The sequence below is a fragment of the Mauremys reevesii genome, linkage group 9, assembly GCF_016161935.1.
Source record: "Mauremys reevesii isolate NIE-2019 linkage group 9, ASM1616193v1, whole genome shotgun sequence".
NCBI classification, from domain to species: Eukaryota; Metazoa; Chordata; order Testudines; family Geoemydidae; genus Mauremys; species Mauremys reevesii.
In genome coordinates, this window is record NC_052631.1 from 69,007,199 (window position 1) to 69,034,577 (window position 27,379).

The 27,379-nt window shown below is 49.5% G+C and overlaps 2 protein-coding genes across 2 annotated transcripts; one reads left to right on the plus strand and one right to left on the minus strand.

Moving 5' to 3' along the window:
* Nucleotides 1-1,877: 1,877 nt before the first annotated feature.
* On the plus strand, nt 1,878-4,289 carry LOC120372366 (prolactin-releasing peptide-like). Its single transcript, XM_039489406.1, has 2 exons — nt 1,878-2,007; nt 4,080-4,289. Exons 1-2 carry the CDS (start codon nt 1,908-1,910, stop codon nt 4,241-4,243), a joined length of 264 nt encoding a protein of 87 aa, XP_039345340.1. The 5' UTR covers nt 1,878-1,907; the 3' UTR covers nt 4,244-4,289.
* A 7,900-nt stretch (nt 4,290-12,189) lies between these two features.
* Nucleotides 12,190-26,690, minus strand: LOC120371384 (ras-related protein Rab-17-like). Its single transcript, XM_039487065.1, has 5 exons — nt 26,683-26,690; nt 24,962-25,085; nt 17,428-17,590; nt 13,728-13,879; nt 12,190-12,348 (listed from the first exon to the last, which is right to left on the minus strand). The coding sequence occupies exons 1-5, from the start codon at nt 26,688-26,690 to the stop codon at nt 12,205-12,207; spliced, it is 591 nt and encodes a 196-aa protein (XP_039342999.1). The 3' UTR covers nt 12,190-12,204.
* Nucleotides 26,691-27,379: the final 689 nt, after the last annotated feature.

The following is a 27,379-nucleotide window of genomic DNA, read 5'->3' on the forward strand; positions in this document are numbered from 1 at the left end:
GTGGTCATAGCTACAAGGTCAGAAGACAATCCCAGCCGTCAGACAGGAGGGAGGGGCTTGACCTGGCTGTCAGGGAGGCCTGGAAAGGAGGTTGCAGGATCGAGGCCAGAGATGACGAGGGCTCAGAGAGTTTTTATGGTCCTTGGTGCCTTCAAAATATGTAGCTTTTGGTGCAGGGCTCAATCATCTCCAGGGCAGAGTACTCTCAAAACTCTGGGCCCAGGGCATTCACTCGCACCAACACCCCTGATGGAGGGAGCAAAGGTCACGGATCTCCCCAGTGGCTGCACTGCCAGCACTTCCAAAGCCAGCAGCTACTCCGCGGCTTTACAGATGGATGGGCAGCAAAAACGTATTAGCCCTGGCTGTGTTACATCTCTGCCATGAGCAATGCAAATGGGTGGGACAATGCTGGCCTGCCCACTGCCCCCTTTGCCCCCCCCCTCACTGCCTGCCTCTACCCCAGCCAGCTCCTTGGACCCATGTCACAGATGCAGTTACCAGCTCAAGGCATCGGTGCCCGTGTCACTCTGGTGGTACGGCTTGCAGCCCTTTCACTGCCCTTTGCTGCCCTAGAGTGTTGCTGCCGCCGAAGCGCCCCCTTGTGGCCAGGGATGCCTCTGCAGTGTCTTGCCTCTAGCAGCCCCTTATGGGCCCCTTAATCACCCCAGAGAGTCTTGTACCCAAAGCCACCGGGTCTCAGCCCTGTGGCTCCTTTGCTTGCCCTCCTGCTCCTTCCTCCCTCTCAGCCAGCCACACACCTGCCGCATCCTGCTGCCTCTTATGTTAAATCACCTGCATCCACTCAGGTGAGGCTCCTCTTGTACTCCGGCCTGGCTTAGCCCAGACTCCAGAACCCAGGCAAGCCGCCCTGTTACATGCCCACAGAGGAGACGCTCAGGTGTGCACCTGTGTGTGGTTTCACAGGTAAGTTTAGGTCTCAGGTTTAGTTGCAGCTCCAAAAAGGCAGCTACTCACTCACTGCTGAGAGTGATGCCAACTCTCGAGATGTTTTATCCAGTTTTCAGAATCCAGAGATTGCACGAGAGTCTTGGCTTTCATCAAAAATGGTTTTTCGCTCTACTGGCTGAGGAGAAAAGCTTGAAAATATAACCCACGTGCACTGTAGCAGCTCAGAAACCAGACTGGCAAATAAAAACAAACGTGTATATATATATATATATATATATATATATCATCATCTCATGATTGGGGGGACCTGACTCATGACTTTAGAATGGCTAAGGTGTGGTTGACAATGCTGATCATGCATCCGTTCCCACTGGTGCTGGGCAAAACACTTTCAGGGGAACCTTTTTTCCATTGGAAAATGCAGTTTTGTCAAAGTCTAGCTGTTTTGCGGGAATGTGTCAATTCTGACAACATTTTGGATGCATAAAGAACCACAATGAACCGTTTTGACTTTCTGGTTTCATTTCGATAATGTTGAAGTGGTTCATTTTGATAGAGTCAAAACACAGCGTTTTGAATCTCCTCATTTTGATTCGTTTCGTTATGACTTTTATATTAAACCATTAATTTTAATGTAATTAAGATTGATAGTTTAATAGTGTGTATTGTTTTGACATTAACTAAACAAAACATTTTAATGGTTCCAAATTTAAATTTTTGGGATTTATTTTGTGGGAAATTTCAGCTTTTCAGTCCAATTTGGAACAAAAACCCGTTTCAGAACGTTGGCACTTCCATGTTTGCTCCAGTTTCCCGGGAACAGCTGTAATTCCTGTTATTCAGTGGGTGTCTCTCCAGAGAGTGGATTGATTTGCTCACCCCACCCCCACCCAAGATGACGTCTCATTAACTCTCCTGGTCTCTGTTTCTGCAGGCTGGACTCACACCTTGCTAAAATACGGCACCAGCCACAAGCCTTGGGGGAGCTGAAGGGAATGAAACTGCTGGCTGCCTGCTTCATGTACCTGCTGCTCATCTGTCTGGCCCTGCCCAAAGCCGAATGCCGACTCCACGAGCGATCCATGGAAATCAGGAGTAAGTCCCTGTAACTGCAGCAGCCAGGCCAGCTCCTCAGCTGGTGCAGACTGGCACAGAGCCACCCCAAATGGCTCTGCTGCCCCCCACCCCCGTTATCTCTGCCCTCCCCAGATAATTGGACCCAGCACAGAAGAGCCTAGGAGGTCGGTGACAGTATCAGTGGGTGGCATGGCAGGGTCAGTGTTTAATAGAGAGGCTTCTCCTGTCTCTCTCCCATGGTAGCCTATGTTCAGAGCCTGGTTTAGTCACAGGGTGGAGAGTCTCCAGAGCGCCCAGGCGTTGAACAGGGTGTAGTGCCGAGGTGCAGGAGCAGCGCTGTGCGCGTATGAAGCCTGCCCGCACTCAGAGCAGCTCAAGACGCTCTGCCTCCTCCCTGTACCTCCCCGTGCACACTGACCGCAGCCGGGCATGGGCCTGGCATGGCAGGAGCAGGGTCTCCTTGCACACACTCACACACCTGTGTAAGGACTTGTCCCAACCTGACCCCAAACACGTGGGGTTGTTCAAATGGAGCAAAAGTTTTTGAAAAGGCCTCTGCAGGGCTGTGCTGCTCCACTGTGTGTGCTGTGCGCTGTGCTGCAGCCTCTCTGCTGTGTGTGTGCAACTGCGGGTCACTCACTGCCAGGCTAGAGGCTGCAGAGGCTGCTGAGCTTTGGCTCCTCCTTTTCTTCATAGGCTTTTTTCTTCTCTCTCAGAAATCCCCCTCTTGCTCCCCTAGCCCCCCCTCCCCTCTCATTTCATCTTCCTCTCTCTCAACCCCCATCATCCTCTCCCTCCCACCCAGCCACTCCTCTCTGGCTCAGTCAGGAGCTGGACTTCAAAACGGTCCTCAGAGAGAGAGAGGAGAAAAACAAAAACAACCTTTCTTCTTTCTCCCCCCCCCTCCCCCCCCCCCCCGGCCGTTCTCCCCAGCAAGGCCTACAAGGCCGGGACGACAGAGTTTTTCCTGGCAGCCACGTTGCAGATTCCATGAGCCAGGAAAAGTCTAGAGGAACTTTCCAGACAGCAGAACTCAAAAACGTGCAGTTTTTAATCAGCCTGTCCAGCAAATCTCTTCCTACAACGTGTGTCACGGCAGCACCCGGTGGCACCCGACGCGATCAGGCCGCTCTGTGCTAAGCGCCAGGCACACCCCTGGCAGTAACAGCCCTTCCTGAATGAGTTTGCAATATAAACACACCAGACACTGGGGCGGTGACTTTCTCGAGGTGACAGGCAGGGTTAGAACCCAGCTCTCCTGACTCCCCAGCCCACCTGAATTAGCTTGGGCAATGGAGTTGCCTGGTGCTCTGGTGGTGGGGCAGCCTATACACACACCGGGCTGTCGGCAGTCTCAGGATGACAGGGCCCCACGTGCTCATAGCACAACGCCCATGTTCTAACTGCCGCGAGGACGCACAGGTCGCATGTGAGCAAGTGAGTCACTGCAGAGCCAGAGAACTAAGCACATGGGCCAGATCCTCAGCGGCTGTGAATCAGCGGAGCCCCACTGATTTCAAAGGATCTGCTCCAAGCCAAGAATGTGGCCCTTGGTTCCCGTCACCCCGGCAGGGCCCTGTTTGCGCTGCGTGGCTCAGGGTGCCTGCTGTTGGTTTTCAGCGGTGGTTGTGAAAGGGGCTGGACGGCAGTCCCCGGAGAATCGAGTCCTGTGCTTCTCCATAGGCCTGGCACAACGGGAACCAGCCAGGGGAAGAGGGTTGCACCCCATTCCCAGTGCCCTGAGTCACCCAGTCCCTCCTCTGTATGGCTACCCCCTTCCCTCCTTCATTACTATGCAAAAGACATTGTCATTTTAAAATAAGCGAAGGCCACACCACCTGCTCACCACTGGCAATGACAAGGCAGATGCAACCACTGGCAAGTGTATGTTACAGGTCGGGGCCTGAGCCACAGAGGATATGAGCAATCACAGCCTAGAGCTTGGGAGCTTTAACTCCAGCTGGACCAGTCCATGGTTTTAGCTCGGGAAGTCCCTCCTTCTCCATCCCAAGCAGGTGGCTGTGACACATGCTCAGGAGAATTAGTCCTCAGCCTCATGTTCTAAAGACTTCCTGGCCTTTGCCTTCTAGACCCTGATATCGACCCTTCCTGGTACACGGGGCGTGGGATCAGACCCGTGGGACGGTTTGGCCGGAGGAGAGCTGTCGTGGAGAGCTCCCGGAAGTCGGGCTATGGACACAGGCAAGCTTGCTTCCCTCTAGAAGAAAGTAGTGAATCCCTTCAAGATGAATGAAATGGCCAAGACAAAGAATGAATTTGAATGATGATAAGAAAAGACCCTTCTCCTCTCCCTTCCACATCCCAGCCTCTCTTCTAGGCACATGAAAATGTTTGGTCTCATTTCAATGTACAGTATCTTTGTGGCTATAAATGATAGAAACCAAAGAGCAGTTGATAACTCCAGTATTTTTGCAGACAATTTCCCTCTTGTCTGTTTTTTCTTTTTCTCTCCCCTGTTCCCCATTTGTCCCCATCTCTGGCTTTTGCTCTCAAATCTAATGTGATTTGTGCCAGAAAATTGCTGGGGGAAAGAAATACAAATTCCCATGTTAATTATCTTCCTAGAACATGGGCTCTTTTATACAAACCAAAAAAATAATTAAAAAATTGAGAAACCGAGCCCGGCACGTGTCTGCTGTGACTTGAAACGTATCAGACTTGTCTCAACTCTCCTGGGCACTAGGATCTTTAGAACCGAGTGGCGTCACTTTCCCCTGAGATTGCGTCTCTTTTCCTGAACAATTTCTCTTCCACACAATAAAATCTTTTGACGTGATCACCGGGCAGAGGAGCCAGCGTTTTAGTCTGGATTCTGAATCCATCTGAAAGCAGGTGGAATATAACTGGCCCTACTCCCCTGACCAATGTGTCATGCCAGCAGGAGTAATACGCTGGTGAATCAAGATGACCATTTCAGCAGGCCCCACACAGCTGGCTCTGCACAGTCCAGATGGCAGCCATCTTGCCATTGTGCATCTGTGCAGTTCCACCCACCTCCTAGGACAACAAACACTTATTGCTCTGCTGAGGCCTGAGCTGGCGTCTCTAATTCCCAGCTCTGTTAGTCACTCACTGCGGGCCACCCCTGCCGCTCTGCATGAGATTTGCCTATTAGTCAGGTCAGACCAGATGATCTAATGGTCCCTTCTGGCTTAAAAGTCTAGAAGATGCTGACTTAGGGTGACCAGACAGCAAGTGTGAACAATCGGGATGGGGGTGGGGGGTAATAGGAGCCTATATAAGAAAAAGCCCCAAATATCGGGACTGTCCTTATCAAATCGGGACATCTGGTCACCCTCTGCTGAATCCACATAGGCCTGACTTCCCCCTTCCACCAAACTGCCACGTACAATGTCCCTGCTCTCCTTTTAAACACTGCATGCCTGCTGCCCCGCACTGAGCTGGCTGGGCTGAGCTCCCCGCTGCTATCCTGCCGTCTGCGGCCCACTGGCAGCCAGCCCGGAGTGCCAGGCTGCGCTACGGTACTTGAGAAACACTGCGGAGTAGGCCAGATCCGCTGCGGGTGAAACTCGGCCTAGCGCCATTGGCTTCAGTGGGGCTGCAAGCGCCTCTGGAAAAGGGGGATACGAGTCACGCACCACGTTTGGCAGTGGGAGCAATACGCAGCCGCTAGCACAGAATCAGAAATGAGGGTTGCCAGGTGTGCGGTTTCTGACCGGAAAGTCCAGTTGAAAAGGGAACCTGGCGTGTTCGGTCAGACGTAGTGACCGGACACTAACAGCCTGGTTACTGCGGGCGGGGGGGTAGTGGCAGCCTGTTACCCAGCCCTGAAGTGGCGGCTCCTGCGGCAGCAGGCACCAGCTTGGGCGGCAGGCAGCCCCTTTGCAGAGCCTGGCTTGTGGGGCTGTGGCAGGAGACAGCGTGCGGGACCCCTGGCGAGTGGGGGAAGGGGCTCTCAGCAGGCACAGAACGTTCCCCGGGCGGGAAGGAACACGAGCTGCCCCCCCAGCCGGCCGGCGCTTCCCCTGGCTGCGCTCTCAGGCGGCTCCGGGGCAGAGAGGGCTGGAGCGGGCGAGGAAGGGGGCTGCTGGGCAGGCAGCACAGAAGGAGGCAGGAGGCTGCTCTGTCCTCTGGGGGAGCAACTTGGGTGCTGAGAGCTGCCCACTGGCCTCTGCTTCTACTGACCATGGAGAGCCCCACCGTGCAGCCTGCGGGGAAACAGAAGCCCAGGGAGAAAGCCCAGCCCTGAGCTCCTGCAGCATGAACAGCCGCTGCCAGGGAAAGCAGCAACTACTACATAATTAGGGGCCGGATTCTCCTTTCTCCCCCCAGGGTAACTCAGGAGTCACTCCACTGAAGCGGGTGGGGGAAATTCTCCACCTCCAAAAGTGACACAAGCCTTGCACACAGTGAGGCTGCTGGGCAGGAAGCAAATGGAACGACAGCCCAGGGTCTGAGAAGGCTTCTGGAGTGTGTCAGCGCTGGGGTGAATGTGTCCCACGCTCAATCAGAGAGGAAAAGGGTTAATGTTCTGCAAAGGGAGCCAGGCCCCAGAGGCCCTGCTCAGCCTGCCAATTAGAGGCAGCCAGCTTCCAGCTGGGCGTAGCAGGGCAGGTATTTAAGCAGGAAGAGGCAGCAGCCTAGGAGTTCCTAAGAGGAAAGCCCCTTAGACAAACCCCTGGATTCTCTGTGTGACCCAGAGCCCAGCCAGTGATCTGCTCCTGCTGGAGGTGGCTTGTCTCCTGAAGACCCTTTCAGATAAGCCTCTCCCTTCCCTTTTGGTTTTGAGCTGCCTGGGATGTGGGTGATGGATTGTGCCTGACAGGTCTATGCTGGAGGCAGGGCTGATTCACTTCCCAGAGCCAGATCAGTGCCTAGAAAAACTAGAGACCCAGGCCTAAGGCTTCAGTGCCTGGGATCCCACTTCTGACCCTCCTGGCTGCAGGGCAGTGGGTGGAAAATGTGACCTGAGACTAACCAACATGGCGATGTCTGCCTGGGGTCTGGCCCTCCCTTGAAAGGCTTTGCCCCCATGGATTATTCCAGACTCTCCCCACCGCCGCAGGGGAAACAAGCTGTCCCAGTAGAAGTGCAGTTCTGCTGTGTATCGGCACTCCAGGCTTGGTGCAGGCACAGGTGTGTTACACAGGGGTCACCCCCCCCCGATCCAGCCATGATGGCAGAAGGCTGTAGTGTAGACCTGGCTTGAGCCAGCAGATGGCCAGAAACAACCACCCTGAGAGGTGTGAACTGCCCCATGCCTCTAAATGTGTCTTTATAACAAAACCCACTGCAAGGGGGGCTAATGTGCCACCCAAGCAGGAGGGGAAGAGAGAAGCATGCTTAGTCCACCATCGAAACAGATCCACCCTGGCTCCTTGAGAAAATACACCAGGGGGATGGGGGCGCCTGACATGCCTGTGTGACACATCCAGGACCAAGCCTGCACACTGCTAGGAGCTGTCCTGGCCTCAACACAGGTGATGGGAGGTTCCTCTTTCTCCATGTGGTGCTAAGTGCACTTGTCTGTAATACTTGAGTTGATGGCTGATGCTAATAGCAAGGTGGCCCCCCTTGCTGTATCTCAACACAGGCCAGTGACGGCCTCTGAATTCCCTATACCCTGACATAGGAAGCAAGCTGGGAAGTTTTCCGTACTGTCTGTCTAGAGGAGAAGCTCGTATACAATTGACACCTTTGCAAAGCAATGAAGCTCAAAACCAGCTGCAAGATGCAGCACCTCAGTGCAGGAGTGTGGCCGTTTGTCAGTAACTAATTGCGGTGAACCCACCACAGTGCAAGCAAAGTTGCTAGGTTCAGCCCCAGCTGAGTCAATGTGGCATACTTCAGCCATGGAACTCTGTAACGGTTCCCCGGGCTGAGTCTGTCTGGGCTGGGATGATGTGTATAAGCAACAGCAGGAGTTTAGCGGTGAGATCATGTGACGTGCTGTAAGCACATGTGTACAGGAGGATGACTTCACCCTCCTGAAATAGCAGTGACTGGCTGGTGGCTGCTACAGCTGCAGTGAAATGAGCCCCTGCACTTCCCAAATGTGGGGTCATTGAACCAATTCACTGAGTCTTGAGCACTGGTTATAGCAAATGCCCTGTAGACCCTCAGCTGTGACCCCTTCCAGGGGTGTTTTCTCGCTGCATGTGCAGTGCTCCTATTGACAGTACATCTCACCCTGGCTTTATCTCGCAACGTTGGCTGCAGTGTAAATACTGTAGCTCAGATGGTAAAATGGCTTCAGTTAAAGTCCGTTTTCACAAGCTCATGATCCTGTGCCTTTTCAGATCAAGCTTTCCATGCTTGGTCTCCACTGGAACTTAGGTAAAAAATTCAGTAAACCTGAGCAAAGTCCCTTCAGCTCTTTTGTGCTCCTCAGATATAAGTGAATCAACTCCCTCCCACCACACACCATTAAAACTACTGCGAGATCTTGTCCAAAGTGTGTGGGCGGGGGAGTAGGGGGTGAGGAGAAAGGTGTCAACACATTAATACCACAGGGTCAAAGCAGGAGCACAACTGCAACCACAGATGCACTAACAGGCTCTCCTGGGCTGAGATTTAAAGCCCACAAGTCAGGAAGTTGGCAGATAAGGCTACTGTGCGCAGCCTCCCTGCCCCCTGCTCACCCTACTCCTATCTCCGCTAGAGCTGGTCAGGGATTCTTTGCCAACGTGTTTCTATTGGAAAATGCTGGTGTGGCAAAGCAGAAACGTGGTTTTAAGCCAAACACGCACGTTTCCACAACTTTCCTCAAGAACGTTCTTCAAGTCCAGGCTGGCGTTGGGGTGAGAACCCATTTCTCCCCCTCCCCCCAGCCCAGACTAGCCAACAGCTCTGTGTGTAGCGCAATCACTGGGGGTGTGGGAAGCCCAGGTTTGAATCCCTGCTCTGCCTGGTGACTCTGTTTCTCACACAGTGGAAGTCTTGTTTTCCAGCCAGTCCTAACCCCCACCAGAGCCCTGGAGAAGAGGCATCACAACAACCTTTGTCTGCATGATCAAATGGTGCTAGGCAAGGGCACGTGCTATTGATCACGTGTCCAGCTGACACACAGCCTGCGGCTATAGCTGTATTTCACCCTTGTATGTCTTCAAAGCGCTAGCTCAGGTGACTGGCACCCAAGTTGACCTAGCCTGGCTGGCAGCAGCCACATGGCAACTCCCTCCCAAATTGTGTCCCCACTGGTGCTGCGCACTCCCGTTTGTGTTGCTCTGGCTTCTGGAGGCACAGCCCGTGGTTCTGTCTGCTGCAGTACGCTGAACCACTCTAATTCCTTCCCAGGGGATTGTGGGAGAACTCCACGCACTCTCCTTCTGGGCGCACCAGGGGATTTGTGGGAAGACACTGGAGGCCTATCAGCACTGGAATCGTTTATTCTGCACCCTCACTGCAAAGTGGGTGGGTTTGTGTGTGGATGGGTGGGGGGTTAACGGCACTGAAGACCTACCCATGTTTGACACAGAGGCCCACTAGTGGTTTGTTACTCTGTGTCAGCGACTCTTGTCGGGCATGACATACTCACCAGTGTGGTGAGTGATACTTATTTAAAAGGTGATGTGGAATATGTCATTTGAAATTTAACACCACATTGCACCGTCACTGTGAAATGTTTGGAAGAACTCTGTAGCTGAAATCACAGATATTCATTCCCCGGGCTGGCCTTACCATGAGGCAAACTGAGGTGGCAGCCTCAGGTGCCAGACTGTGGGTGGGCACCACTAGGACCCAGAGTGTAGAAAATGTGTCTGGTGCTGGTGCATATGTATTCTCCCTGCTCTAGATGCACAGAGCTGGTGGAGTGCTGTGCTGGAGGAAGGAGGGCACAAGAGACGTGACAGGCAGGCAGGAGAAAAGGTGAGAGGGAATAACAGAAAGCAGCAGGAGCTGCAGGGAGAGAGAGGAGGAGGCGCCTCTTATGTACCTCTCCAGCACCCCCAGGAGCCTGGACTGATTCACACCAGCTTCTTAGGGAGCTTCCTGTTTCCTGCTGCTTCCCTGAACCCGCTTGAGGAGAACAGGCAGACACCTGACATAATAGGAGCCAGTTAGGCCCTTAAGATGCTGATATCTTCCCTCACTCAGGCCCTGCTACCAGCCTGCTTATTTGTCCCCTTCAACTGAGTGTTGAGAGCCACTCTAGCTGGCACAGAACAGCAGTCATGAGTGAAAGAAGAAAACGCCCCTCTGGGGCAGCATTCAGAAAAAGAAAGAAAGCAAAGGAAGCTTTTCTATCTAAGCAGGAAGGAGCTCTCCTGAGATACATAGACACAAATGTTCACCGTGAGCCTTCCGGCCCCAGTGATGATGTGAGTGGTGAGGAGATGCCTGATCTTCCAGTTAGTCAGAGTGCAGGTGACCTGGCAGCTACTGCAGCATCCATATCTCCCATCTCAAATGGATGTAACCAAGCACATTCCTGAAGAAAAGCGTAGATCAGAGAAGAGTGTGGTGGAGGCACAAGAAGCAGCTGCTGCTGAGTTTAGTTCCTTAAGTCTAGATGATCCAGGACTGTGGACCCACTTGAGCAGTAGCCCGAGGGACTTCCTTGTTCTGCATGGGCCACAGCAAGTGAAACTTCATGTTCCCCAAAGACAATGAAAATAGAAGTTTCCATCCAACACATTACTGGCGTGAAATCCCCAATGGTGACAAAGTGGAGAGGCCACGGCTTATGTACTCAGAAACCCAGAATGCTGCATACTGTTTTTGTTGCAAACTCTTCCAGTCTAATGTTCCAGCCTCATTGGGTTCTACAGAAACAAAGGACTGGAAAAATCTGGCAAGAAATCTGGCATGCCATAAGAAGGCAGCAAATCACCAGAGAGCATTGCATAGGTGGAAAGAGCTTGAGATGAGACTAAGGTTAAAGGCCACCCTAGATGATCAGCATGAAGAGAAGATTGCATCAGAGTCTCTGTACTGGCAAAATGTTCTGAAAATGCTTCCGACCCAAAACCTAGCACTTCAGATCAGCTGTCTGGGCCAAACAATGGAAACTTCCTTAAAACTGTGGCGCTGATGATGGCTGAGTTTGATGCTGTACTCCAGGAGCATCTAAGAAGAGTCACCACTCAAGAAATGTACATACACCACTACCTTGGAAAAACCATTCAAAATGAGATCATATAGTTACTGGTATCAAAAATCAAACAGAAGATTGTGGCAGATTTGAAGTCAGCAAGATATTACTAAAAAGAACAGGAGTACTTGTGGCAACTTGGAGACTAACAAATTGATTTGTGCATAAGCTTTCATGGGCTACAGCGCACTTCATCGGATGCATGCAGTGGAAAATACAAGAGGAAGCTATATATACACAGAGAACCTGAAACAATGGGTGTTACCATACACACTCTAATGAGAGTGATCAGTTAAGGTGAGCCTTTACCAGCAGGAGAGGGGAAAAAGAATTTGTAGTGGTACTCAAAATGGTCCATTTGCAGCAGTTGACTTCTGGGCTGCACACCTAACATCAGCCATATGCAATAAATGACTTTAATGGTGCATTTTGTAACAAGAGAAGAACCTAGTGAAAATGTCCTTGCAATGGTGACTGTCAGAGAGCATTTTCTAGAATTTATTGACATTGATGATACTCCAGGAGCTGGTATGACAAATGTGCTTCTTAAAAAGCTGGAAGATACAGGAATTGCGATAGCTGACATGAGAGGTCAGGGCTACGATCATGGTGCCAACGTGAGAGGAAAGAACAGAGGAGTGCAGACACGGATCCGAGAGTTAAACCCTCGAGCTTCTTTTGTCCCATGCAGTTCTCATTCATTGAACTTGGTGGTCAGTGATGCAGCATCAGCTTCTAGTGAGGCTGCTGAATTTTTTAATGTAATTCAAAGCATCTATATATTTTTCTTTGCATCGACTCTTCGATGGCAAGTTTTGAAGCAACATCTGGGAACATTCTGTCTGACATGGAAACCTACCGATGCACATTCTGAACCCTCTGAACAAACCCACCAAAGCTCAGAAAAGTCTCGAAGATCCAAGAAAGTTAGCAGCTGAAACAGATGGCAAAATGGGATTTATGACCTCTAACATCGCTGGCAGCCAGTGGGGCCTTGCTATATTGCTCACTGCTAGGAGAATGGCGTTCACGTAAACATTTACTTATAAACTGTTCAGTGTGAAAGCCTGAAGTGCAGCACCTGGGAAACACGCTGCCGTGGTGTTTTTGAATGAGAGAATCTGCCAAGTGCTGAGATCTTACTGCAGTGCACTTACCTCAAAGGTGAATTCCCGCTGAGCAGCAAGATCTATCTTATTGCCGACTAAAACAATCACGAGCTCATCGGGAAGAAATTCCTTCTCTAATTCCCTCAACCATAGCTTTGCTCTCGCAAAAGTTGCCTGGAAAGGTGAGAGAGAGAGAGACACACACACCGACGTTAAACCAACAGATACTCAGCAGCTGTCACATGGGCCAAAGGAGATTGGCAGGTGAGGGGTAAAAATGGTAGAAACAAATGGGTAATGCACTTGACAGATAGTGATGCTAGGAGCACTACTCAGCATGGAACCAGCTCTAAATATACTTGCTTCCCCAAAGCCAAGGATGACTTCTCCTCCATCAGACATGACCCAACCACCATGGATCCCCAGTGGGTCGTAGACCCAGCCTACAGGTGATGGGCTGAGGTGATTGGGCTCTCTTGTGATGGGGCAAGGATTCTTAGTAGCTTGGTCTACCTCTTCCATAAAGCTCTGTTACTGTGAGATGTTACTCGTCAGCAGCCTATGGTCTCCTCCTTCTGTAACTACCATGGCAGTAATACAGACATATGGCCCTCGGTGTTGCGGTTCCTGTGTGTTGCGTATTACCAGTAAAAGGGAAAAAACCTTCATAACGTAGTGGGAGATCATGCGACATGTCCCCCTGGAACAGTCCATCAGAAACAGACATTAGTGTAACTCATTTTATCTCTCTCTAAGTCAGGGCTTGGCAACCTTTCAGAAGTGCTGTGCCGAGTCTTCATTTATTCACTCTAAGTTAAGGTTTCGCGTGCCAGTCATACCTTTTAATGTTTTTAGAAGGTCTCTTTCTATAAGTCTATAATATGTCAACTAAACTATCGTTGTCTGTAAAGTAAATAAGGTTTTTAAAATGTTTAAGAAGCTTCATTTAAAATTAAATTAAAATGCAGGGCCCCCGGACCAGTGGCCAGGACCCGGGCAGTGTGAGTGCCACTGAAAATGAGCTTGCGTGCCACCTTCGGCACCCTTGCCATAGGTTGCCTACCTCTGCTCTAAGTGGTGTCGGTGCCACTAGATGGGACAGGACGCCACACCCAGGTGTGGGGTTACATGAGGGTAGGGGAACAAAGAGCACTTAGTGATGCTCCCTCATTACCTACTTGGCTGGTGAGCTGGACTGGGCTGGGAGGCAGGGGTAGACAGAGAAATCTTGGCTTTGAGGGGGAAAGCATGAGCATTTATTGCCCACTGTCAGTGAAATGTCTGTACCAGTTCCTGGCATGTCTTCACCCATCTTTACCAGAAGAGAAGGATAAACCTGCCCATGATGTGTAGCCCTTACGTGATGTGTGCAGGAAAAAGCAGTCTTGGTTGAAATGTCTGGAGATGTATTGGGAAGCGACCCTACACTAGAACTATTGCAGCCTACCAGCGGCGTGGCTGCATGATCAAGATTCAGTTGGGATATTTTAGAAAGATAAAGGCAAACCCTTCTGGAGGAGAGAGGCAGGAGAACAAGCCATCGCTGCTCTTACCTTTCTGGCTATGTCATATACAAGAAGGGCAGCATTCGCCCCCCTGTAATAAAGATGGCAAACCCCATGGTACTTCTCCTGTCCTGCAGTGTCCCAGATCACAAGCTTGATCGTGGCAGTCTCTAAACATACCAGCTGGGTAAAGAAAGAACCTGGAAGCGACAGAGATGGGACAGCTCCTTGAGAAAGCCATAGCATGCACCTTAATTAATGTTAACCTTCATCTCGGTGATCTGTGTGAAAGATGGGTGTCGAGATTCGGTTGGAAAGGGCTGCAGGGGGAGGGAGGATGAGAGAGAGAGAATTAAAACACCCCCTCCCCCACCAAAAGCAATGTAACAAACAGGCTGGTGAACTGGTCTTACCCAATCACAGCCCGGTAGTGCACCAATGCACATCAGCAGGGTGTAGCTGGGAGATGGGGAGGGGAAGAGGAATGAGAACAATGGTTCTTGCTCAATCCATCAATATTAGTGGCATTAGCAAGCTTTGGTTTTGCAGCTGTCTAGCTGGAGGAAATGTGATGGCAGGGTGGGAATTAGGAGTCTTGAGTTCTAATCCAGTTGTACAGTGCCTGGCCCTGTTGGGTGCTGCTGTAACAGAAATACTGCAATCTCCCCGACACTGATTTGCATGACCTTGGGCAAGTCACTTAAGGCTCGCGTGGGCCCCTAAGCACAGCCCTGATTATACAGAAGCAGCGCTGTCCCAGGAGTAGCCCCGGGGAGGTGCTCAGATGCTTCTGAGCTACAACTGCTTGTTCTTGCTCTTAGCCCATGCCAGCAAACCTGCCCCACCCCCAAACTGGCAGGGCTCTGCTGGCCAGTGGGCGGGGGTGACACCAAGGCCATGCCTGCTCCCCTCTCTCCCTGCTCTAGGGAAGTGAGAGGGGCACGTTTGCTCCTGCACACCTGGCCCAGAGGCGTAAAGGGGGGCAGAGGCCTTTGCTCTCCCATACTCCCCCAGGCAAATGTGTGGGCCAAGTCCCAGCCTAGCCCCTAACCTTTCTGTCTCAGCTTGCCCAGATGGAAAATGGGTCTAATTAAAATCCACCTCCCTGGAGTGCTGCGAAAGCCAGCAAATGTCTGCAAAATGTTTGAAGATCCTTGGTCTGAAAGTGCTATAGCAGCTCAAATGTGCGGCTGTGCACAGTAGATAGGCAGAAGGCATCGGTTAAGGGCCAGATTGTCTGACAAATACACGGGCTTGAGGTAAAGGGGGCAGTACAGAGCCCAAGCTCTCCAGAGAGCCCTGGGAGGGACAGAAGCTTTCTCTGAGTGCCAAGTAACGTTGGCGAATGACACCACACTCCTTGGTGTAGGCACTGTGACTGCCTGGTGTGTGTGGCAGCGTGGGAGACCCCTTGGGCCCTCCATCCCCCCTCTCCTGGGAAAGGTCGGGGCCCTTCTTTAAAACAGGAAGAAAAGGGTCTTTCTGCCTATTTCTGACGTAAAGACACTGAGCCAGATCCTTGCTTATGTAAATTGGCCTTGCCTCCATTGAAGTCAACATCTAACAGGTGGGGATCAGTCCCATGAACATCAATGGCCTCCCTAGCTCATACCAGGGTCTGTAAGCTTGCAAAACTTCCTAAAGAGACTTAACCGACCTTGTGTTGACATCTCCACTAAAAACTAAAGCCATGTTTTCCACCAATGTTGCCTACTGAGATGAATGTTTTTGCTTCTGATGATGGGAGCGTGTAGCAGAACTGGGTGAATAATGGTGGTTTGGTTTTGTTGTTGGCAATTTGAAAAGTCAAAACAAAATTGATTGCAAGTCCAACACCACATGAAATGTTTCAAAGATTTTGACTCTACGTTGAGAGAAATTTTATTCTGGGTCAAATGAAACATTTATTTTAACTTTGACCATTCTAAATAATTTTTTTTTTAAATAAGACTAAAGGAATTTTTGAAAGTCATTTCAAACAAAAAAAATGAAACATTGTGATTTTTTTTAAAAAACAATTCAGTGAAACTACCATGAACTCACAAGATGGGTGAGATAAGATCTTATCTCGGACCAACCTCTGTTGGGGGAAGGGACACTTTCATGCTACACAGAGCTCTTCTTCAGGTCTGAGGAAGGAACCGGAGTGTTACAGCTAAATTCTCCGCTTCCTACCCAGACCCCGAAGAGCTCTGTAAAGCTCAAAAGCTTGTCCCCTCTAGGGTGACCAGACAGCAAGTGTGAAAAATCGGAATGGGGTGGAGGGTACCAGGCACCTAGATAAGATAAAGCCCCAAATATTGGGACTGTCCCTGTAAAATTGAGACATCTGGTCACCCTAGTCCTCTCGACCAACAGAAATTGGTCCAATAAAACACCTACCTTGTCTGTTCAATATTCTGGGACCAACCTGACTACATGAACACTGTTACCATGAACTCCTAAAATGTGGTCGTGTCCCTGGATCTGCAGCTTTTTCAGAAAAAATGTTCTGCTGAAATTTCACCTAGTTCTAGTGTGAGTGGGTGTCTGTTGAAACACAAGGAAAATGTCAAAGGCAGGTTTGCTGATCACATTGGAGAGGCTAGATGGGCTGCTTTGACTAGAGTGACTGGAGCGATATCATGGGCAGAGCTGCTGGGAGTCTGGGAAGATAGCCTTTTAAATGTCATCCGTTGGAGGCTCTGTTGTCATGCGTCCTCTGTCACAAACAGGGCAGAACAGAGTGTTACATCTGTTTTTCTGACACCCAGGAATTCTACAAGGGGTGGTTCCAACCCAAACCCACTAGATCGGACTCTGAAGCGCAGTTCCTGGGATTCCAGGATGCGCCTGTGTCAGTTTCTGCAGCGAGAGTAAGAACGTGGTGCAATGTCACAGTGAGCGCTGGGACTGGGACTGGCACCCATCCAGAGATAATGCAGTGCGATTGGTAGTATTTCTGTGGGGGCAGCTGGGAGAGACAGGACTAGGGGGAGAGCACGGAGAGAACGCAGAGGGGAAAATCTATAACATTTAATAGTAAATGGTGAACACTCTCTTGGGTTACTCAGAACTGGCAGGTGTAGACCAAAACTCTCTGCTGAGGTGACCTATTTAAATGCTGCACTACCTGCAATGAACCGCTAGCTGTCACTCTGACTCCACAATGAACACAGCTGTGTTGCTGGTCCCCTGTTCATGATTTCCTGTCTCCAATCTACCCCGGCAGAGAAATGTGTCCTGCCTGTGGCCTGAGCCTCCCTGCCAGTGAACTCCAAAGGCCCTTTGCCACTGGTGTCGGTGGAGCAGGAGATGCTGAGGCCTGACTTTTTTCAGACGTGCTTCTTAGGTTGGTGCCTAAAGATCCAGCTCTGAAGAGCAGCGTCAGACAAGGCCCAGCTTTTAAAATGGGCACATCCGCTTGCATAGCTTGCGCCGCCTTAACCAGACTTTTCCGGATCTCGCCATTGTCAGTCCTGTGCCTGAGCTGAGAAACCAAACTAACCCCGTGCTCATGGGCTGTACCGTTGGGGGTCTGTTGGGTCAAGTTCCGTTAGCCGCCAGAGCTGCCAGCTGGAGCCCCTAACCCTGCCTGCTGAGTGACGTCCTGCTGCTTCTCTGCTGGGCCTGAGAGCTTAAGCAAAACCAAACTTCACGCTAGCATCGCTCCGCTGACTTCAGCAGAGACACTCCTGCTACAAGGGAGACGCAGATCAGGCCCTTTGTGTTGCACCAAAGGATTGGTTCATTGCTGCCACTCACTCACATCCCACAGTGGGCACGGATTCCCTGACGTCGTTTTTCACACGGCGGAAGGCTGTGCTTGACTTTCCCACGGCCGCGCTCCCCAGCAGAACCACCTTGGAGATGTAGGTTTGCTCCGTGGATGGCCCCGCCCCCACCTGCTGTGTTCTTCTCGGGGCCATATTCTGCAAAGAAGAGAGAACCCTGTTCAAAAGGCATTGACAGTGCGCTCCAGGGCCCTCGGATGATTAGCTGCGTACACGCTAAAGAGTTAGGCCCCAGGCCTCGATTTCCCACTCAGCGTAGCAGGAGACGTGGCTCCAGTTTAACCCTGATATTCTATGATTCTATCTGCTATTCTATGATGCTGTATGATTTAGTTAGGAATTGGCCCTGCTTTGAGCAGGGGGTTGGACTAGCTGAGCTCCTGAGATCCCTGCCAACCCTGATATTCTATGATCCTCCCTGCACCCCCGTTCCAATCATTCAAGCTCAACATGCTTAAAAGAATCCTAATGGGAGTCTAACCCTATGGGTACATGTACAGTACAGGGGGCAGGCTAATAAACAGGGAAAAAGGCAGGCTAATAAACAGGGACAAGTTTTTAAAGTGCTTGTACACAAATGCCAGAAGTCTAAATAATAAGATGGGTGAACTAGAGCGCCTTCTGATAAAGGAGGATATAGATATAATAGGCATCACAGAAACCTGGTGGACTGAGAGCAATCAATGGGACACAATCATTCCGGGGTACAAAATATATCGGAAGGACAGAACAGGCCATGCAGGGGGAGGAGTGGCACTATATGTTAAAGAAAGTGTAGATTCAAATGAAGTAAAAATCTTAGGCGAATCCACAGGTTCCATAGAGTCTCTATGGATAGAAATTTCATGCTCTAGTAAAAATATAACAGTAGGGATCTATTATCGACCACCTGACCAGGACAGTAATAGTGATGATGAAATGCTAAGGGAAATTAGAGAGGCTATCAAAATTAAGAACCCAATAATAGTGGGGGATTTCAATTATCCCCATATTGACTGGGAACATTTCACTTCAGGACGAAATGCAGAGATAAAATTTCTCAATACTTTAAATGACTGCTTCATGGAGCAGCTGGTATGGGAACCCACAAGGGGAGAGGCGACTCTAGATTTAATCCTAAGTGGAGCGCAGGACCTGGTCCAAGAGGTAACTATAGCAGGACCGCTTGGAAATAGTGCCCATAATACAATAGCATTCAACATCCCTGTGGTGGGAAGAACATCTCAACTGCCCAACACTGTGGCCTTTAATTTCAAAAGGGGGAACTATACAAAAATGAGGGGGTTAGTTAGACAAAAGTTAAAAGGTACAGTGACTAAAGTGAAATCCCTGCAAGTTGCGTGGGCCCTTTTTAAAGACACCATAATAGAGGCCCAACTTCAATGTATACCCCAAATTAAGAAAAACAGTAAAAGAACTAAAAAAGAGCCACCGTGGCTTAACAACCATGTAAAAGAAGCAGTGAGAGATAAAAAGACTTCCTTTAAAAAGTGGAAGTCAAATCCCAGTGAGGCAAATAGAAAGGAGCACAAACACTGCCAACTTAAGTGCAAGAGTGTAATAAGAAAAGCCAAAGAGGAGTTTGAAGAACGGCTAGCCAAAAACTCCAAAGGTAATAACAAAATGTTTTTTAAGTACATCAGAAGCAGGAAGCCTGCTAAACAACCAGTGGGGCCCCTTGACGATGAAAATACAAAAGGAGCGCTTAAAGATGATAAAGTCATTGCGGAGAAACTAAATGGATTCTTTGCTTCAGTCTTCACGGCTGAGGATGTTAGGGAGATTCCCAAACCTGAGCTGGCTTTTGTAGGTGACAAATCTGAGGAACTGTCACAGATTGAAGTGTCACTAGAGGAGGTTTTGGAATTAATTGATAAACTCAACATTAACAAGTCACCGAGACCAGATGGCATTCACCCAAGTTTTCTGAAAGAACTCAAATGTGAAGTTGCGGAACTATTAACCAAGGTTTGTAACCTGTCCTTTAAATCGGCTTCAGTACCCAATGACTGGAAGTTAGCTAATGTAACGCCAATATTTAAAAAGGGCTCTAGGGGTGATCCTGGCAATTACAGACCGGTAAGTCTAACGTCGGTACCGGGCAAATTAGTTGAAACAATAGTAAAGAATAAAATTGTCAGACACATAGAAAAACATAAACTCTTGAGCAATAGTCAACATGGTTTCTGTAAAGGGAAATCGTGTCTTACTAATCTATTAGAGTTCTTTGAAGGGGTCAACAAACATGTGGACAAGGGGGATCCGGTGGACATAGTGTACTTAGATTTCCAGAAAGCCTTTGACAAGGTCCCTCACCAAAGGCTCTTAGGTAAATTAAGCTGTCATGGGATAAAAGGGAAGGTCCTTTCATGGATTGAGAACTGGTTAAAGGACAGGGAACAAAGGGTAGGAATTAATGGTAAATTCTCAGAATGGAGAGGGGTAACTAGTGGTGTTCCCCAAGGGTCAGTCCTAGGACAATCCTATTCAATTTATTCATAAATGATCTGGAGAAAGGGGTAAACAGTGAGGTGGCAAAGTTTGCAGATGACACTAAACTACTCAAGATAGTTAAGACCAAAGCAGATTGTGAAGAACTTCAAAAAGATCTCACAAAACTAAGTGATTGGGCAACAAAATGGCAAATGAAATTTAATGTGGATAAATGTAAAGTAATGCACATTGGAAAAAATAACCCCAACTATACATACAACATGATGGGGGCTAATTTAGCTACAATGAGTCAGGAAAGAGATCTTGGAGTTATCATGGATAGTTCTCTGAAGATGTCACGCAGTGTGCAGAGGCGGTCAAAAAAAGCAAACAGGATGTTAGGAATAATTAAAAAGGGCATAGAGAAAAATACTGAGAATATATTATTTCACTTATATAAATCCATGGTACGCCCACATCTCGAATACTGTGTACAGATGTGGTCTCCTCACCTCAAAAAAGATATTCTAGCACTAGAAAAGGTTCAGAAAAGAGCAACTAAAATGATTAGGGGTTTAGAGAGGGTCCCATATGAGGAAAGATTAAAGAGGCTAGGACTCTTCAGTTTGGAAAAGAGGAGACTAAGGGGGGACATGATAGAGGTATATAAAATCATGAGTGATGTTGAGAAAGTGGATAAGGAAGAGTTATTTACTTATTCCCATAATACAAGAACTAGGGGTCACCAAATGAAATTAATAGGCAGCAGGTTTAAAACAAATAAAAGGAAGTTCTTCTTCACGCAGCGCACAGTCAACTTGTGGAACTCCTTACCTGAGGAGGTTGTGAAGGCTAGGACTATAACAATGTTTAAAAGGGGACTGGATAAATTCATGGTGGCTAAGTCCATAAATGGCTATTAGCCAGGATGGGTAAGAATGGTGTCCCTAGCCTCTGTTCGTCAGAGGATGGAGATGGATGGCAGGAGAAAGATCACTTGATCATTGCCTGTTAGGTTCACTCCCTCAGGGGCACCTGGCATTGGCCACTGTCGGTAGACAGATACTGGGCTAGATGGACCTTTGGTCTGACCTGGTACGGACTTTCTTATGTTCTTATGTTCTTATGGCTGTACCAACATAGCTCTGTCACTGTATTGGCCAGTATGACGCCATGGTATAGACACAGCCGACAGCAACAGAAATGGGGTTTCCTTTAGTGTAGGCCACCACTTCCCCGACAGACAGGCGCTTCAGCGATGGAAGCCTTCTTCTGTCAACACAGCTGCAGCCACCGTGCGGGTTAGGTTGCCATGGCAATGTCACGCAGGAGTGTGGCCAACCACAGGGCAACGTGCTGACCTAACTTAGGTGTAGACCAAGTCTAATCCATAGACTCATCAACAGTCTGAGCTGCTGTGGCCACAGTCACAATGTCAGGTGGCCTCTCATAGCAGCACTGTGAACTCCAGAGTCCCGATCCTAAATACTGGTCATAGCGCTCCAACCTGTTTCCCCCCCAATACCTGACCTCCTGAGAGAGCTCTTCCGTCAATACACTGGCTTGGGCTCTTGGAACCAACTTGATACAGGTGGTCCCAAAGCTTCCAGCGCTAGGCTCACAAGGGGCAGTCCAGATGCACAGCCCTGAATCCGTCGGACTTTTTCCTTATCAAGAAATCTCACTGGCCCTATCCCTGTGGTTCTCAGGAGTCTCAAAGGCCAGGTGAGGCTGGCTATGGTGGGAAGCCGGGGGGTGGGGAACCATCAGTGGCTGAACTTTCAACCCTAGCAAATAGCTTCTCTTGAAGTCAGTTTCTAGTGCTTGGTGTTATGAAGATGGGCCACATTTTCAAGGCTATATTCAGTCTCTGGTCTGGCTCAGCTCAGTGCACCAACTGAGTGTGGGGGGGAGGGGTGTGCAAAGAGGTCATTCCTGCAGCTGGGGGTCCTGTCCTGCACTTTAGGAGCGGAGGGTTGCTCAGAGTTCTTGCTGATTGGCCATATAGGGTCTGGGCATTTCGCTACATCACTAAATTAGCACAGAAGTCTTAGCAAACTGTATTTCACCCCTCTAATGTTGGTCAAGATACACATGGTGCCAGTGATGACCTGCCAAAATCTTAACAACCGGTTCCCTATAAAAAGTTCTGATTTAAGGGGGGAATGGGGGAGGGGCCAGGGCAGGGGGAGACATACCCGTGGGGCCAGGAGCCCCTGCAGGGCCTGGGGCAAATTGCCCTACTCACCCCCCCGGCAACCCTAGAGCTTGCAGCCCCTTCCCCCCTTACCTTGCTGGCAGCTCAAAGCAGCAGGACGACTCAGGATCTCAGCTGAGCTGCCCAGCTGCTGGCCATGCTGCAGCTGTGTGTGGGGGTGGGGGGGCGGGGCGGGAGGGCTGGGAGGAGACATCCTCATGGGGCCAGAGGCCTGGGGCATATTGTCCACTTACCCCCCCGCCCCACATGCCTGGAGCTTGCAGCCCCCTTACCTTGCCGGCAGCCCAGAGCTCAGCTGAGCTGCCCAGCTACTGGCCGTGCTGCAGCTCTGCGGGGGCGGGGGGGGGGGGACTGGGTGGGCTGGGAGGAGACATCCTCATGGGGCCAGGGGCAAATTGTCCACTTACCCCCCCCACACACACAGCCCTGGAGCTTGCAGCCCCCTTACCTTGCTGGCAGCCCAGAGCTCAGCTGAGCTGCCCAGCTACTGGCCGTGCTGCAGCTCTACGGGGTGGGGGAAGCAGGGGAGGGCCCAGGGGAGACATCCTCGTGGGGCCAGGGGCCCTGCCCCCAAAAAGCGGCAGCAGGACGACTCCCGAGCTCAGCTGCCCAGCTGGTGCCGGCGGCTGGCCATGCTGCAGCTGGGGGGAAGTGGGGGAAGGGCCGGGGGAGCCTCAGCCTCCCCAGCTGGGACTCCTGGGAGCAACAGATCTTTGCCCACCCCTGGCCCTTTAACAACCGGCTCTCCACGGAGGTCTAATTTTAGCAACCGGTTCTTGGGAACCTGTGGGAACCGGCTCCAGCTCCCCCCTGCATGGTGCCTCCATGGGGCTCCACTGCTGAAACCTATGAGACACCAATGATGGCCAGTGTGCAGTCACTGGAGCCTGCTAGGCAAGAAATGGAGCTGTTGAGTGCAGAGCTGATCTCAAGGCATGTGCCTAGGACAGCAGCACGCACGAGACCATGACATGGGCATGATGAAAGGAGGCAGTTGGATCTTCCAGGGGTACGTCTCCCCCGGGAGCCATGCTGGTGGCTTCATCTCCTGCTCTGGAAGGGCAGTGAGGGCAGCCCACGGGGAGTGGAGATGGCAGGAGGAGAGGCACGCAGCTTGGGAGAAGGGAAATGGAAAGCAAACAGTGCGAGTCCCGGGGCGAATGAGATTCATGTGTTCGATCCTGTAGCCCTGAGGTTTTCAATTCAGTGTCTTGGTGCCTTGCAGAAGCCTGTGATGACCCATCGACCCTGAAGAAGATGGAGCCTCAAGACACTGCAATTTTACTAACAATGCCTGGCCTCAGCTCAGAGCTTCACCTTTATTTCCCTCAACACATTCTCCGAAGGGCTGGACAGAGAGGAGGAGGCAGTCTCGTGGGACAGGGAAATCCTGCCGAGTTGTGCTTACAGAGCTCCGGCTCCACCTCGCTACCCAAGCAATCAAGTCCCGAAAAGAAACTTGCTGCCTGTTCCTGACAGGATTTCCAGCCCACAGTGTCTGGCAAAGCAGCCCCAGCTCTTTGTTACAGCACACACCCACTCTGTCTCGTCCGGAAGTCTCCATTGTTGTGAAACCAGCGCGTCTGTCTGCATTTGAAAGCAGCGTTGTCAAAGCTGGGAGGGTTAACTCAGTGGGCCAGATACATGCTGGGTGTAATTCTGGTGGCTTCAGTGGAGTGAGTTGCTTTCCTCTTGGGTTGGTGCAGAGAAGTCAGTGATTGGACCCAGCAGTGTTCAAGAGTTTGCAGTGGATTTAAAGTGCCCACTCCCCACTGCCTCGAATGGGCGTCACGTGGCTAAAACCCAGCCCAACACTCTGAAACTGTGTGGCTAGATGTTTGCAAAGGTCACTCTGCAGTTCTCCAAGTTCTTTCCATTGGCCCCTCTTCCCCCCCCTCCCATGGGCAGGAGCGACAGAAGCTTCCTAAAAGAGGGCTGGAGGCCACCTCAGTATTTTAAAATGGAAACATCTAGTTTAAGAATGATCCATGTGAATCCTCGTGTGAGTAACATGTCATTGCATTAGGCTTTGGTCACGAGCGGAAGCACCGAACCTCTGCAGATCCGTCATACAGTCACTTCATTGCAATAGCAGTGAGCTGGACCCAGAGTTCCCACATCACAGGAAATTCTGTGCTTTGGGGCATTTTTACCGTTCTGAAATGGAACAAAAACAAAATATTTTATCTCCAGCGGAATCAAATTCCAAAAAAAGGTTGGGGGTCAATCAAAACGTTTCATTTCTATAAAACTGAAACCTTTAATTCCCATTTCGATCTCAAACCTTTCAAATGTTTTTAGATAAAAAAGGTTTTTTTTTGAAAAAGTCATCTTAAACTGAAAAATGAAAATTTTCCAACTAGCTGTAGTTGTGACCAACTAATGGTATTTGTATCATCAGCCTACTGTTCTTATTCTCTCGGACACGATAGCTGAAATGAACAATGCGACTTCTCCGCAGCTGCTGCCTCATTTTTAGTATTATTCATGGAGAAGCTACTTAAATGCTCAGATTCCCTTCATGACCCTTTAGAAGTCACTTCCATTCTCACTAGTATAGTCCAAGCTGAGATCTTGAGTTCTCTTTAAGTTGGCATATGGCTAGGCTGTTCCAAGAAACCAGTATAATTATCTCTATATTAGAAACCAACTTCTAGCCACAACCATGTCATCACAGCACCCTGCAAGTCAATTAAATGACCAGTTGTGTATATATCTCACCACTGAGCTGACATCAAGCATAACCCAGTGACCCAGATCCTCAGCTGGTGTAAGGCAACTCAGTTGAAGTCAATACAATGATGCAGATTTATACCAGCTGAGGACCTGCTTTTTTTAAAGCCACAGTACAGTCTCACCTTGACTATAAACACATCCTCTGCTATGTGCAGTGTGATGGGTTGGTTCACAGAACCCCCTTGGGAGCTGCCACCTCTTGCCCTGGGACTCCACACCTTGTCTGCTAGGCCAGACACGACGCGCCTGCCAAACAACACAGAGGGTCTGAATTACTTGCCCCAAAGCTGCAGACTTAACTGAAAGCAGCTCACAGAAGTGTTCCTGCCTTTAACACACAGATGCCCAACTCCCAGTGGGGTCTAAAAGCAAATAAATCCATTTTACCCTGTATAAAGCTTATACAAGGTAAACTCATAAATTGTTTGCCCTCTATAACACTGATAGAGAAATATGCACAGCTGTTTGCCCCTCCCCCTGGTATTAATACATACTCTGGGTTAATTAATAAGTAAAAAGTGATTTTATTAAATACAGAAAGTAGGATTTAAGTGGTTCCAAGTAGTAACAGACAGAACAAAGTGAATTACCAAGGAAAATAAAATAGAACACGCAAGTCTATGTCTAAGAAACTGAATACAGCTATAACTTCACCAGTTCCAGTAAGCTTCCTTTTACAGACTAGTCTCCTTCTGGTCTGGGTCCAGCAATCACTCACCCCCCCTGTAGTTACTGTCCTTTGTTCCAGTTTCTTTCGGGTATCCTTGGGTTTGGAGAGGCTCTCTCTTTAGCCAGCTGAAGACAAAATGGAGGGGTCTCCCAGGGGTTTAAGTAGACTGTCTCTTGTGGGTGGAGGCCTCCTCCTCTCTCCTATACAAAGTCCAGCTCCAAGATGGAGCTTTGGAGTCACATGGGCAAGTCACATGTCCCTGCATGACTCAAGTTTTACAGGCAGCAGCCATGGCTTACCTGCTACCTTGAACGTCCTCGTGTAGACTTCTTATGTGGATTGGAGCCTCCCAAGATCCATTGTCTCTTAAGTGCTTCTTGATTGGGCACTTAACTTGCACATTCCTTTCTCAAGAAGCTGCTCAAATGCTTTACAGAGGCTACTTAGAAATCAAGCAAGTATACAGCCAATATTGCTAACTTCAAGTACAAAAATGCTACATGCATACAAATAGGAGGAGTGTATTGAGTAGATCATAACCTTTACGTAGATATATTACATGGCATGTGTAGCATAAAACATATTCCAGTTATATCATATATACATTCATAAGCATATTCCCATGAAGCCTTATGGGGTTCACCGTCACCCGCAGTTCCCCCTTTAGTTCAGTACCAGTCTATCAGAATCTCATGACAAACCTCGGCAATGTAAAATAAGACTCTAGCTTTCAGGCCATTTTGATTTATCTGCTTTCATCTGCCTCTGTCCCTATATATCTGTACATATGTTGTCTTACAATAAAGCCGATTTTGTGTTAGGAGATCCTAGCACCCCATTTTGCATCTGCGTTCCTCCCTCTTGATCTCGGCAGAATTGTTTGCCTCTCCGCTGACTTTCCTCACTTAACCAGGCAGTGCAACTGCATCATATTTGCAAAATACAATTGTTAAAGTACAGGAAATGAAGCTGTGGCGTTGAAACAGAGGATGTGGGGGCGGGGGGGAGAGAAATACATTCATTAACCTGGCATGGATCACATGCCTGTGTTTTCACACTCATTCAGGATCTACAGAGGAGATTTATTAAACAATGCCCCATACCATACATGCCCTATTGTTTGCATTTTGTTATCTGGGGCCTGTGCCGTTGTGTTTTAAGCACAGGAGCTACCAGAACATCCGCGGATTAACAAATGGGATTGATGCATAAAAGGAAGTAGGAACAGGAGAAATTCTTTAGAACAACCCTGCCCCCACCCCAACAAAAAAGGTTTGATTTATTGGTGCATTAAGTTCTTTGCTTATTTGAATGGCCACACCTCTGCAAAGACCAAACAAATCACATTCCGATGCTGTGATCTAATTCGGGCTCATGCAGTTTGCAAGCAGGCAGGTTTCATGGTGAATCCCATCAGCTGAGCTGGTGAGCTGTTCAAAATGGCAAGCTGTAAAGTTGAAAACCATGAAAGGATTCCTGGATGCACAAACCAGAAGGGCTGTGGTTCATTTTTTCTTTAACGACTGGCTTACAAATTGCGGGACACAACGGCTGATTTATGCAGCTTAACTACAGTTACACAGTAATATCCATGAGAAACATCCTCGCCTCTCAACGCTGCAGTGCGCTTTCAATTCTGGAACAGGACAAGCGCTTCCATAAAGTAACATTTCCTCGTCAAGGCTCCGTTGGCGGGAATATCCCACCCGCTATGACTAGTTTAGCAGTATCTGTGTCTATTGCCACTGTAGCCAAGACCTTTAGAATCCAGCTTTTCCAGCTGAGCAAAGCATATCCTGAGGTTTTGCCCTGATTCCGGTCTTCAGTGTAGCTGGTCTAATACAGTCCCGTTGTAGACAAGGTAAATGGT

What these genes read in the sequence shown, in the direction of transcription:
- LOC120371384 (XM_039487065.1), bottom strand. An exon ending in AGGATGTGTTTATAGTCAAG is followed by an intron (nt 17,591 to 24,961) that starts GTGAGACTGTAC and finishes TCTTCTTTGCAG; the next exon opens with AATATGGCCCCGAGAAGAAC. An exon ending in TATATGACATAGCCAGAAAG is followed by an intron (nt 12,349 to 13,727) that starts GTAAGAGCAGCG and finishes TCACCTTTCCAG; the next exon opens with GCAACTTTTGCGAGAGCAAA.
- LOC120372366 (XM_039489406.1), top strand. Translation starts at nt 1,908, where the DNA reads ATGAAACTGCTGGCTGCCTGCTTCATGTACCTGCTGCTCATCTGTCTG. An exon ending in GCGATCCATGGAAATCAGGA is followed by an intron (nt 2,008 to 4,079) that starts GTAAGTCCCTGT and finishes TTTGCCTTCTAG; the next exon opens with ACCCTGATATCGACCCTTCC.